Source organism: Euprymna scolopes, chromosome 21 (genome assembly GCF_053919585.1).
Source record: "Euprymna scolopes isolate OS-2025 chromosome 21, ASM5391958v1, whole genome shotgun sequence".
NCBI classification, from domain to species: Eukaryota; Metazoa; Mollusca; class Cephalopoda; order Sepiida; family Sepiolidae; genus Euprymna; species Euprymna scolopes.
The window spans coordinates 101,840,701-101,854,084 of NC_136502.1; the positions used below are offsets into that span (position 1 = coordinate 101,840,701).

General features: G+C 37.9%; 1 protein-coding gene across 1 annotated transcript in view; it reads right to left on the reverse strand.

Moving 5' to 3' along the window:
- The window catches only part of LOC145242876 (uncharacterized), a 108,200-nt gene that overhangs the window by 89,574 nt on the left and 5,242 nt on the right, over positions 1-13,384 (reverse strand). Inside the window, exon 2 of the mRNA XM_080105988.1 lies at positions 3,199-6,057. Within this exon, the coding sequence (XP_079962114.1) occupies positions 3,199-5,956 (2,758 nt within the window). The 5' untranslated portion in view covers positions 5,957-6,057. The remainder of the gene's footprint in view (positions 1-3,198; positions 6,058-13,384) is intronic.

The following is a 13,384-nucleotide window of genomic DNA, read 5'->3' on the forward strand; positions in this document are numbered from 1 at the left end:
TAATCAAAATATCATATTGAATCATATATTATGACTGGGCAATGCCGGGCGGCCTCCTAGTATATATATATATATATATATATATATATATATTATATAAAATACAATATGCATCAAGTGCGCTTGAAACCAAATCACAACGTAATATTAGGAAAATAAACAAATATTTTACTTGTTTGAAATTTATCACAAATATATTTTGGAGGTAGACTCCATCTTCAGTGTGTTGTTTTGTTTATTTTTTTTTTTTCTTTTACAACTCTGATGTAAAAACCTGTGGCCTACTGTATGCTCTGTCTTGTGGCAGTCATCTGCACCAGTAAAGCTTAACCGTAATACCAAAAGTGAGGTTGGTTCTACACAAAGCCTTCACCCCTATAAATCAATCATCTGTGTGGATTTCTGAACAACTTAGTTGTTGCAGCAGAACCTCATATGTCGGAAGAGTTCATTTTTATTTATATATATATATATATATATATATATATATATATATATATTTTTAAAATATTTCTAAAATCTTTAACACTAAGAACATACTTAAGGCTTCCAAAATTCATATTAGAATAGTCCACATAAAATACTAGGTAAAATTTTGTAACTGCCATTCTTCTGGAGATTCAAGGTTCAGTCCTCAGTGCGGGCAAAACAAAGAATACAAATGTGAATTATTTAAGCTGAAAAGCAAGAACATACTGCCTCCGTGGATTAAATATTTTGTCCAGAAAAAGATTCCCCAAGTTTGATAATATACACCCAAAGAAGGTTTGGAGGTTATATCAGCCGAAATATTGTACGAATAACACTTAAGATATGAACAAATAATCCAAATAAACCTTTTTATTTAATCCACAGAGATTGTTCTTATTGTGACAGCCATCTAAATACAATAACCAAGCTGAGATTAATAGTTAGAATAAATTATCAGTCCTCATCCAAAAAATTACGAAATTAGTTTGTATATTGGTTTCTAAAAAATTACCTTTCAGAAAAAAAAATATATGCTTGAAAAGTATACTGGTTATTGCTTGTTATGGTATCAAAATTCGAAAATTGGACTTTAAGTGAAACCAATGGTATTATTTACTGAATTGTCATGTTGCAGTAATGAACATGTCCAAAAATTACGAAAAGCAATAAGGAAGAAAATTAATTATTAATGAAAATAATTTTCGAAAACAATTAGCGAAAATTGAGTTTTGTAAAAAAAAAAAAAAAAAAAAAAAAAATTACTTTTGTTTTTGTTTTACGGTATATCAACCCTTTTCAGGTTATTTAATGCTGAATCCAATTTGAAGACAATTTTTTTAATAGAATATAATTGTTCTTTTCAAATCGGTTTCTATTTAACCCATAATTGGGACCCTAACAGGTACTACCACTCCGGGTCAGAGTGGACCTAGGAGCAGTGGCAATTAAAGGGTGGCTCCCCACACTCCCTAAAGCCTGCAAGCTGGAGCCTCACCACTGGATATAGTTTAAGGTCATATCCAGGACAAAAAAAAACAAAAAAACCGGAGAGCCATCTAAATATAATAACTAAGCTGAGATTAATAGTCAGAATAAATTATCAGTCCTCATCCAAAAAATTATGAAATTAGTTTGTATATTGGTTTCTAAAAAAGAAACGGAGAGTTCTAATTGCAACAAAAGGGAGGTAAATGTTTTCTGAAAACTGGAAAATCTTTGGCCAGTTTAGCAAAACTTAATTTTCACTAATTGTCTTTGAAAATTGTTTTCATTAATAATTTTTTACCTTATTGTTCTTCATAATTTTTGGATATGTTCATTATGGCGCCATGACAATTCTGTAGATACTATTGGTTTCATTTGGAATTCAATATTCCATTTTTCGAATTTCGCTACTAAAATGAAGAAGAACCAAAATTATCAGTCGGCATCCAAAAAACTATGAAATTAGTTTGTATATTAATTTCTAAAAAGTTGTCTTTGCGAAAAAAAAATTATACTTGAAAAATAAATCGCTGTTATAGAAAAAATTATGTTATTCTAAAATATTTCTGTTTAGTTTTTAATTTTTTTAAATAATTCTGCGTAAAAATATGTTTTGATGTATTTACTTTGTCGGCGCTTTTACAAAATTGGGACGAGATTTTCGGAAATCGTAAAACCGGATTTCACATGAAAACAATGGTATCTACGTATTCCTCATATTTTTAAGATGATTTATATCCAAAAAATTACGAGAATCGATAAGGCAGAAAATGTTTTATTAAAGAAAATAAAAAATAGAATTTGATGACAACGATTCTAAAACACAGGAGAGTTCAACAGGGAGGTAATTTTCCGTTCGAATTAAAAATGGTGCCAATTTTTCACCTTCACCTTCTAACACGATTAAAGTTGTTTTTTTTTAATAATTCATTAATATTCAGGTAATTTTGACTTCATAATTTGGAAGCTACCATTGTAACTTATTAGAATTGACAAAAAAAAATCAGTTGAAACCGTTGTTTTTTATCTGAAAATTCCATTTAACGACTACAAAATCTCGTCCCAATAATTTATCAAATTGCTACAAGATATAAATATTTGGCTCTTTAATAGAAAAACAATGGTTCACATCTAGATGTCCCTATATTAAAAAACAAAGAAAAATGTGTATGATGAATGGAAAATATCATATTCCAAAAAAATCACATAAATTGATCAAGTAGTTTTACTTATAAATAAGAAAATTCAATTTTATGAGTAACGGAAGTGCAGTTGAACTGTCTGCCATTTTGAAAACAATCTAAAAAATAAATAAATAAAAGGAGATAGCACAACAATAATTTAAACTTGTGAAATTTATATTGTAATGCGTATGAATTTCTGTTAATCGGGTAAAAATGATTTTCTTTATAAAACTAAAACTACTTATCAATTTAGATAATTTTTGGAATATGATATTTTTGTTTTGCACATATATTATACAGATTTTCTTTAGTTTTGTTTTTAATATGGGGAAAATTCTAAACAAAAGCCCCCAAAATTGTTCTTTTGAGATCAAGTCATTTAGAAAATACATGTTTTTTTTTTTGTTTGTTTACGTTTGGTAAGGTGAAGCATTCAAACTAAGCATAATATGCTGGTATCAGTAACCTGTATCTTTCACTTTGAGGAATAATTAGGGTGCTAAAACTATACATGGTCCATTTTAAAAGAGTTTTAATAATTTATCACTTTACGTTTTACCATGAAATGAGGTGCACTTCATCCATGGAGTCATGTGTGATGACACCTTAAATGGACCGGTCCATTCTAAATTATTCTCCCAGTGTTGGGCAGCCATTGGCTGCAAATAAGTCGGGGGTCTCCATGTTGGTGGGATTGGAGTTGTTGAGAATGGAAATGATGGGGGTGATGTTGGTATTGTTGGCAACGCAAATGGAGAGGCCGGTGGAGGAACTAGTGATGAGGATGAGATAGATAATGACGATGATGATGATGTTGAGGGTAATAGTATTTGCTGTCCAGATTCACGTAAAAGTTGCCGTGAGGAGTGATGTCGAGAGGACTGTTGGTTTCGGGATTGGCGAGAATGTGTTTGTAGCCGGGTATTTGTCGATGAATGAGGCTGGGAATTGTGTGCCTGGGAGTGAGGACTTTGTTGCTGGGATAATGAATGCAATAGCATAGGTGATGATGATGATGACTGGTGTTGGGATTGCGTCATTTGTGGAAGTGGAGATGACTGTTGCCTAGGTAACTGCGGATGAGGAGATGACTGTTGCCTAGGTAACTGCGGATGAGGAGATTGCTGTTGCCTGGGTAACTGCGGATGGGGAGATGGCTGTTGCCTGGGTAACTGCGGATGGGGAGATGGCTGTTGCCTGGGTAACTGCGGATGGGGAGATGGCTGTTGCCTGGGTAACTGTGGATGGGGAGATGGCTGTTGCCTGGGTAACTGTGGATGGGGAGATGGCTGTTGCCTGGGTAACTGTGGATGGGGAGATGGCTGTTGCCTGGGTAACTGTGGATGGGGAGATGGCTGTTGCCTGGGTACCTGTGGATGGGGAGATGACTGTTGTTGATTTGGTAACTGTGAGTGAGATGGCAGTTGGATTGGTACCGGTGGGTTTGGAGATGGTTGTTGTCTTAGTACCTGTGGATAAGGAGAATGTTGTTGTCTATGTATCTGTGGATGTTGGGATGGCCGTTGCTTGCATAGTTCCGTGCAACAGGAAAGATGTTGATGTTGCTGTGATAACTGTTGTTGAGACACTGATTGTTGTTCTGACAATTGTTGCTCCGATGAAATTTGTTGTTGGATTGAATTTTGATGTGGAGATGGTTGTCGTCTTGGCAACTGATTTTGTAGCGACACTTGCGGTTGTCGTGACAACTGTTGATGCAGTAACGATTGCTGTTGCTTTGGAAACTGTTGAGAGCTCTCCTGCTTTTTCCGTGGTAACAACTGCTGTAAAGATGCTGCTTGTTGCTGCCTTAGAAACTGGGTTGACGAATAGTCCGATACCGGTAACCGCTGTAACTTTGGTAGTGATGATGGCCGTTCCTGCTGTGATTGCTCTCTTGGGGAGATCAGCTGTTGTCTGGGTAACTGCTGCTGTGGCACTTGCCGTGGCAACTGTTGCTGGAATGACTGCTGATGACGTGCCATTTCAGCCTCCTCTTGGCGCAGGGATTCCATCTCTGCTTCTTCTAGCTCCATATCCTCTTTCCTATGCTGCACTTCATGGTCTTTCAGATCTGACTTGTATCGGAATTCTTTACCACAGCTTCCGCACTCATAAAGCATCTCCCCAGCATGAGTTTTTTCATGATTTTTTAAAATTGTTTGCTGACTGAACTTTTTTAGGCAGATGTTGCACTGATAAGGTTTATCACCTGTGTGAACCCTTTCGTGGTTCTTCAAGATCGACTGATGGCTAAATACCTTGGAGCAGGTGTCACATTTGAATGGCTTCTCGCCAGAGTGGACTCGTTCGTGATTCTTCAGGATGGTTTGATGGCTGAACGATTTCAGACAAATCGTACAAGTATATGGTTTTTCACCAGTGTGAACCCGTTCGTGATTCTTCAGACTCGTCTGTTGGCTGAAAGTCTTCAAGCAGATTGCGCAACGGAACGGTCTATCTCCAGAGTGGACCCTCACATGATTCTTCAAGATGGTCAGGTTGCTGAATGCCTTGAAACATTCCGGGCATTTATAGGGCCTCTCCCCAGTGTGCACGCGTTCATGGTTCTTCAAGATCGTCTGATGGCTGAATGACCTCTCGCAGACCCCGCAAGTGAACGGCTTCTCCCCACTATGCACGCGCTGGTGGTTAAGAAGAATCGTTTGCTGCGCGAAAGACTTGAAACAGATGTTACATTCGAATGGACGCTCACCCGTATGAGTTCGTTCATGATTCTGCAGATTCGTCTGCTGGCTGAATGATTTCAAACAAATCGGACACCGGAACGGCTTCTGGCCAGAATGCATGCGCTCATGGTTCTTCAATACAGTCTGATGACTAAAGCACTTGAAACACGTTTCACATTTAAACGGTTTATCACCAGAATGCTTTCGCATATGACTCCGTAGATTGCTCGCCTGTGAAAACATCTGAGCACAGACATTACATTCTAGTGACTTCAAATTGCTGGTTGTCGTGACGCGCATCTCATTGGCATCGTTGCTGCTATCAACGCAATCACCATCACTGCTGTCGCTATTTGCATCTTCGATTTCTATATCCTGCAGCGACTCGGTCGAGTCTGGGACTATGGTTTTGTCATTGTTGTTGTCGTCATCCTCGCCATTGATAAAATGCTCATGGGAGTTGTTTACAGTGTCAAGCATCGTCTCTGGTAAAGCACCTGTCATTGGTTTGCGGTCTTCTTCACTGGGATTGCTTTCGACCTTCCAGTGATCATTGCGATGGTAAGTTTTGCCGCAGAACTCAAACTGCTTCCACATAGATTGGATTGACTTTTCAAACACTGACATGCCAAACGATAATTCAACCTTGATGACAAAGAATCCGATGAAAAAGTAGCCGCACAAAATCACCAACAAATCTTTCAAGTTTACGCATGAAGATGTTGATCCTGTTTTTAAAAAAAAGAAGAAAATCAATTAATACATTATTACTGATTGTTATTTCTCAAAAAATTTTTTTTGTATTTTTTTACAAGGAAGTCACCACTTATCAAGGTCCAAAGCCCACTCGAGGATAAAGGTTAATGAATGTAAGATGGTAGTGTAGCAATCATTAATGGTGTAAGTTGTGCAAAACTTGATTATTTAAGGGGAGGGTTCAACAAGAACTTGTTTACATTAGACTTGAAGGCGACCAGACTGTAGTCAGCCACAAAAGCAGGTCAATGAAACAGTGTTCTATAGGTAGGCGGTTCTAGGAAAGAAGCTGTGTTCATGGAATCTGTGTTTAGATCCCCGTCTGGCATCAATTGAAATGAATAGCTCTCGTCTTGGGGGAGGCTCCATATTTTGACAAACTTCTAGGTCTGACCTTTACTCCTGATCTGAGATGGAACATGTACATCAAATCCGTTGCCAAAGCTACTGGAAAAAATGGTAGGACTATTTTACTGCTCCAGTAGATATCTCACTGCTGATGCAATTCTCTACCTGTAAAAGAGCCAAGTACGTCCAAGGATGGAGTACTGTTGCCACATCTGGGTAGGAGCTGCTAGAAGCACTTATCCTGTTTTGACAAAATTTAAAATAAACTTTGTAGCCTAGTGGGGGATGCCCTTTTCTCTTCTCTTCCCCGCAACCTCTTTCCCACAGAAGAGCCTGTCTCTGCTTTATCGTTATTTTCATGGCAAGTGCTCATCTAATCTATGGCCCCTCCCCCCGACCTAACTTTCACAAAAAAGCCCTTATCTAGCTGAAACCACTATCAATAATTTCCCCCACTCTTTATCTGTGCCTAAACCTAAAAGTAGATTCCATGAACAAAGCTACTTTCTTAGCACTGCACGCACATGGAACTGTCTTCCGTTAGCCTGCTTTCCAACTGACTACAATATGGTTGTCTTCAAGTCTAACATGAAGAAGTTCTGTCTGCTTGCTTTCCAGCTGACTACAATATGGTTGTCTTCAAGTCCAATGTAAACAAGTTCTTGATGAGCCATCCCTTTACGTAATCCAATTTACCAAATTTTCCACTAATAATTACTACATTTTCCCATTGACTACTGTACACTCATAAACCCTTATCCTCGTGTGACCTCTGGGCCTTGATAAGTGGCAGCTCCTTTGTAAAAAAAAAAAAAAAAAAAAAAAAAAAAAAAAAGATTTAGGTGGAGAAAATACAGGTTGTAGGTGGCTCTGGTTGCAAAGGGTAGAATTTGCTGCAAAGTTTTTGGCAGTTTGGCTTTGTCAGATGCTGACGAAATTACCTCAGGTCCATTGATAATGTTTTTTTTTGTTTTTTTTTTACACGGTGGTCACCACTTATCAAGGCCCGGAAGTCACTCAGGGATAAGGGTTATTGCAAGTACAGTACGTTAGTGTGGAGATTTAATGAAGTGTTTACTTAAGAGGGCGGTTCATTAGGAATTTGTTAACGTTGGATTTGAAGACATCCAAGTTGTAGTCAGGTGGGAAGCAGGTTGGGATAGAGGACACGCTTCTGTTCAGAACCCTGTTTGTTATTCGCCAAAATTGGTGGGAACCAAGCCACTGCTCAACTACTTATAACTTGACATACTTGACATCTCTCGCATTATTTATTACTCTTTTACAGTGGTTGCTGGCAGTACTAAAGGTAGTTTTACTTTCATAACTTTTTCATTGAAAGCAATAGATATAGTGGTTTCTGTGCGCAATGGCAGCAGCACATTCTGGGGTGAACCAGGGTTGGCTGTTAGGTTTTTGCTGGAATTTCTTTTAGGGTATGAAGTGGTCTATATTGACAATTAACCATTCCGACAGATCTGATACTATGGAAGACAAGTTCTTTTTAAACATGGAATGCTGAGGTATATCTAATATAAATGTTTGGAAATTATCCCAGTTAGCCATAGAGTATCAGTATACAGTATGATGGAGAGGTATATCTGAGAACTTATTACATTTTGTTTTTATCTTAACCAAGATAAACAAATGATCAGAAGATCCTAATGGAAACAGAAGGGAAGATGAGGACAGTTCTAGGCAAGTTGTAAGAAAGAGGTCTAGAAGGCTTGTATACTGTCTGTCAGTTTCAGGCATATGGGTGGGTTCATGAACAATTTGTGTTAGGTCATAAGCAATAGCGAAATCATGATAGTACTCTCCTTATCATCTGTCTTGTTTGATTGGGTTAGCCATTCAACATTGTGAATATTGAAGTCTTCAAAGATAGGAATGTTAGCCAAGAGATGAGCAGACAGAATGTGATCAATTTTCTCGGGGATACTCTTAATGATAGTAACTCCGCTGTTATGAGGGTGATAGAAGGCAAATATGAACACCATGCTATGAGTAAGCGCTATTTGGAAGCACATATACAGCAATGTAGGATCTCCTCTGGAGATGTCCCTACCACATAGAAAGCCATCTCTAATGTAGGCACATATTTCATGTGCATAACGATCCTGGGGGTCAGATTTTTATGTCAAGTTTGAGTATCCTTAACTCGCGAACTTATCTAGAGAAACAGTTTGTTCAATGCCAGTTTTGCACAGGAACAATAGGTCATGTTTGGTCTCCTGCAATTGAATTTCGACCTCTGGAAGGTTGGAATGTAGATGCCTGATGTTGGAGAAGAAAACCTGGTAGTGTGAGTCTACAGTGGGAATTGGAGTTCTGGGCTTAATCAATGCTTGGGTCTTCTTTATCAGTGTCTAATCATCACCATAGCGTTTCACTCCATTTTGGATCCTCGATTGTCTAAGGCCTCTGTGTACAGCAGTTTGTTAGAACAACCTGGGCATGACGATACTTTTCCCTATAAGTAAACCCTGAATAAATTTTCAAAATTCATAGTATTCGCGACCCAAATAATATGTTTGGTATGGCTAGCCAACACTGACTTTTACAAGGACTGGTGCACTTTCTCCAAGTGATGTTACTTCAAGTAGCCCGACGTCGACGGTCACTGGAAACTCGTAGCTAGATATCAGTGGACACTGGAAACTGGTAGCTGGACGTCAGAGGGCACTGAATTAAATAACTGGGTATCAGTGGTAGCTGGATGTCAGTAGGTACTGGACGTGCCTCAGGTTGATCCAAATCCAAATCATATAGATGTGATCTGATGCTGGAAACTAATAGCCCAATGTCGACAGGCACTGGAAACTGGTAGCGGGATATCAGTGGGCACAGGAATGGGTAGTTGGTTATCAGTGGGCACCAGAAACGGGTAGCTGGACATCAATGGACACTGATAGCTAGATGTCAGTGGATACTGGAAACTAATAGCTGGAGGTTAGTCGGTACTGGACGTCATTGGGCACTGGAATGGGAAGCTGGAGGTTAGTGGATACTGGAAACCAGTAATTGAAACCACTGGGGTTGCAGGAGCAAGCTGGAGCCACAACAAAAGTAGCTGAAAGCTGCAGAAGTGAGTTGGAGTCAGTGGCTGTAGAGGGGGAGCCTCAGGAGGCAGGCAGTAGCAGAGTGAAATGTGTATCACATGTAGGTAGTTTATAGTAGTTAACCCTGAAAAGTGATGTTTGAATTGCAATAATAGTTTGTGATAGTTAGCCCCAAAAAGGGCTGTTTGAACTACTGTCGCTACTACTACTGGGCTTGATCGACCTGACTGTGTCCGTCAAAGTAAGGATCTAGGTGTCTCTTAGCTTCCTAGCAATATAGAAGATTTTTGCCGAGACACACTCACATTATGAAAAAGTGTTCATGTTTAAAAAAAGGTGCTACGTTACTTTTTTTTTAAATAGTACTTTCTAGTTAAGTTCAACTTTTACAATATTTTTATTAAATTGTTAGAGAGAGGTACAGAATAGTTACAAAACACTCAACCCTCCCCATGTTAAGAATGGGTTTCTAAATAGCAACATTATTATTTCAACAAGGTCACATAGATGCACAAGCGATTAGCGAATCTCTCGACAGAGGCAACCTTTCTTGGAACAATTACATCGAGGGCATTGCCAGGGCCGCTGCAAGGAAGGTGGGCTCTCTCTAACGTGCTAGAAAACTTCTAACACCCGAAAGTATCCTGTACCTCTATAAGGCCACTATTCGCCCATGTATGGAGTATTGCTGTCATATTTGGGCCGGTGCATCGGCTACTAGTCTCTCGCTCCTTGACAGGGTTCAAAAGAGAGTCGCAAATCTGATAGGCCTTAAACTGGCATCTAAACTTCAGCCTCTGTCCCATCGTCGAAACGTTGCATCCCTCTGCCTGTTCTACAAGTATTATAATGGTGAATGCTCTGAAGAACTGCAAGCACTTGTGCCCCCACGACGTGAACATCCTTGACAGACCCGACAAGCTGCAAAATCCCACCCCCACACTGTAGAGATCCCTAGATGTAAAAGATCTTTCTACTCCAGTAGTTTCTTCCCCAGAAATGCTAGACTTTGGAATTCCATTCCGGGTCACTGCTTCCCCAACTGTACTGACATGCATAAGTTCAAGTGCAACGTGAACCAACATCTCGCTGCCCTAATCCCTACATAGTACCCCAGTAGATGTTTCCCCTGATAGTAGCCCCCTACACCAAAGTGGCAATGTGCCTTGTTTGGGGTGAAAATGTAATAAAAAAAAAAAATTTTTTTTAAAATTGCTCTTGACATATCAAAGGCCTTTGATAGGGTATGGCATAAAGGTTTACTTCACAAGATCTCCAGCTATGGTATAGCTGGAAATGTCTTCTCAATTATTAAATCATTTCTCCCTGATAGGTTCATAAGAGTAGTAGTTGATGGGCAAAAATCAGAAGCTCACAGTATAAATGCTGGAGTCCCTCAGGGGCCCATCCTGGGCCCAACTCTTTTCCTGATCTACATTAATGATCTTCCAAATCACATCCTTACATCATTCGTAGACATTTTTGCTGGCGACACTACCATCTATGGTAGCACATCTAAGACAGTAAACGACCAAGTTCTCTCCGATTCTCTCTCCTCTGATCTTGATCACGTTGTAAAATGGGGAAAGGAGTGGCCGGTTACTTTGAATGCATCTAAAACCAAGCTTCTATCTTTACATCATCAACGTTCTGATCCACATCTGGCATCAATTAAAATGAATGGCTCTCGTCTTGGAGAGGCCTCAAGTTTTGGCAGGCTTCTGGGCTTGACCTTTACTCCTGATCTTAAATGGAATACGTACATCAAATCTGTTGCCAAGGCTGCTGGAAAAATGGTGGGATCCTTCTATCGATCCAGTAGATATCTCACTGCTGATGCAATTCTCTATCTATATAAGAGCCAGATACGTCCAAGGATGGAATACTGTTGCCACATATGGGCAGGAGCTGCTAGAAAAGACTTGTCCTGCCTTGATAGGGTTCAAAATAGACTTCGTGGCCTGGTGGGAGATGTCCTTTTCTCTTCGCTGCAACCTCTATTTCACAGAAGAGATGTTGCGAGTTTGTCTCTGCTTTATCGTTATTTTCATGGAAAGTGTTCGACTGAGCTTCAATCTATGGTCCCCCCTTGCCAAACTTTCACAAGAAACACTCGACTAGCTGAAAACACTATCAATAATTCCCCCACTCTTTAGCTGTGCCTAAACCTAAACATAGATTCCATGATCAAAGCTTCTTTCTTAGAACTGCACGCCTGTGGAATTGTCTTCCGTTTTCCTGCTTTCCAGCTGTTTATAATATGGTTGTCTTCAAGTCCAACGTGAACAAGTTTCTGATGAGTCATTCCACTTAAGTTAACAAATTTACCGAACTTCCATTACTATCGATTACTATATTGTCCTTTTGACTACTGTACACTCTTTAACCCTTATCCTTGAGTGGCCTATTGGCCTTGATAAGTGGTGAAGCCTATGTAAAAAAAAAAAAAAAGTACCAACAGAAGAGTATCATTGATTTTAAAAGTAGCTCTTAAAAGTACCCCTTTCACGTCTTCTTAATTTTTTCCTGAAATTATCATTGATTACCGACTTAACGTTATAATTAAAAAGTGATTCTTTTTTCAAAGTTTTTTTGGTAACCTGAAATTTAAGTGTAAGCAATAAGGATGCCCAAAATTTTGTGTAAAATCACCAACACGTTATACAATATCAACCACCATTTTGTGTTTGTGCATACTTTTTACGGATGCCAGTAAACACATTAATTGAACTAGGGAAGCAGCGTTTTTTTTTTTGCTATTATTTATGTTTTTTTTTATTAGAGGGCTTTTAACATTTTTTTTGAAAATAGGTGCTAAAATCCAATTGAAGCCCTCCTAGAAATAAACATCTTTTTATGATTAAAATAATTTCAAGTTGTAGCCAAATTTGCTATTTCATAATTGCCAAGAGTCATTTTTTATATTATATGAAAATAGTTTTTAAAATTGGAAAACCTTACTCAAAAATCTGTTTCAAACTCCATATCGCGAAATATTGGAATTTTATTCTATTTAAATCTTTTAAAAATTAATTATTTTTTAGGATTCTGTGTTTTGTTGTAATTTAACTAATTATAATGTATATTATTGAGAAAAAAAAATCGTTGATTTTTATAAAAAAATTATGATATTGATTTTATGTCCATTTTTTTACAACTTCAAGGTAAGTATATTTTGTAATAGTTTATTGATAACAAGATAAATGCAATTGTAGACACCGCACACTTTGCCCAGTCCAAAATAAATGTCTAACAAAAAGCGTAGTTTATCAAGCAACAATATTTGCGAAAGAAAACCCGAATAACAAGAAATATTACATAGGCATGACTTCCTTAGATTTCAAAACCCGATACTATGACCACAAAAGCACATTCAAAAATAAAAAACACCATATAAAAACAACACTAGCGAATAAATACTGGGAACTCAAAGAAAGCGGACATTCGCCGGTAGTCGAATGGAAAATAATGAGACAAGCTACCACATGCAGTCATTTAGACGACCCATGTAAATTATGCCTCCATGAAAAATTTTCTATCCTGTACTTTAAAGAACCTCAAAATCTATTAAACTGTAGGCGGGAAATAGCAAACAACTGTGTTCACAAAATAAAACTTACTCTAGGATAGCGATACAAAATAGCTTTAAAACTAACAATAACAATAGGAAAAAAAAACAAATAAATAAATTAAATAAACATGAATATACATAAACGATCACATACATATATGTATATATATGTATATATATATATATATATATGTATATGTATGTGCATTGTTGTGTGCACATAGGTATATTTATATGTACATAAAAAAAAAAAAAAGAAAAAAAAAAGGAGAACGACCACCTAAAACAACTAACCTAGTTCTAAAACAGATCCTTTGT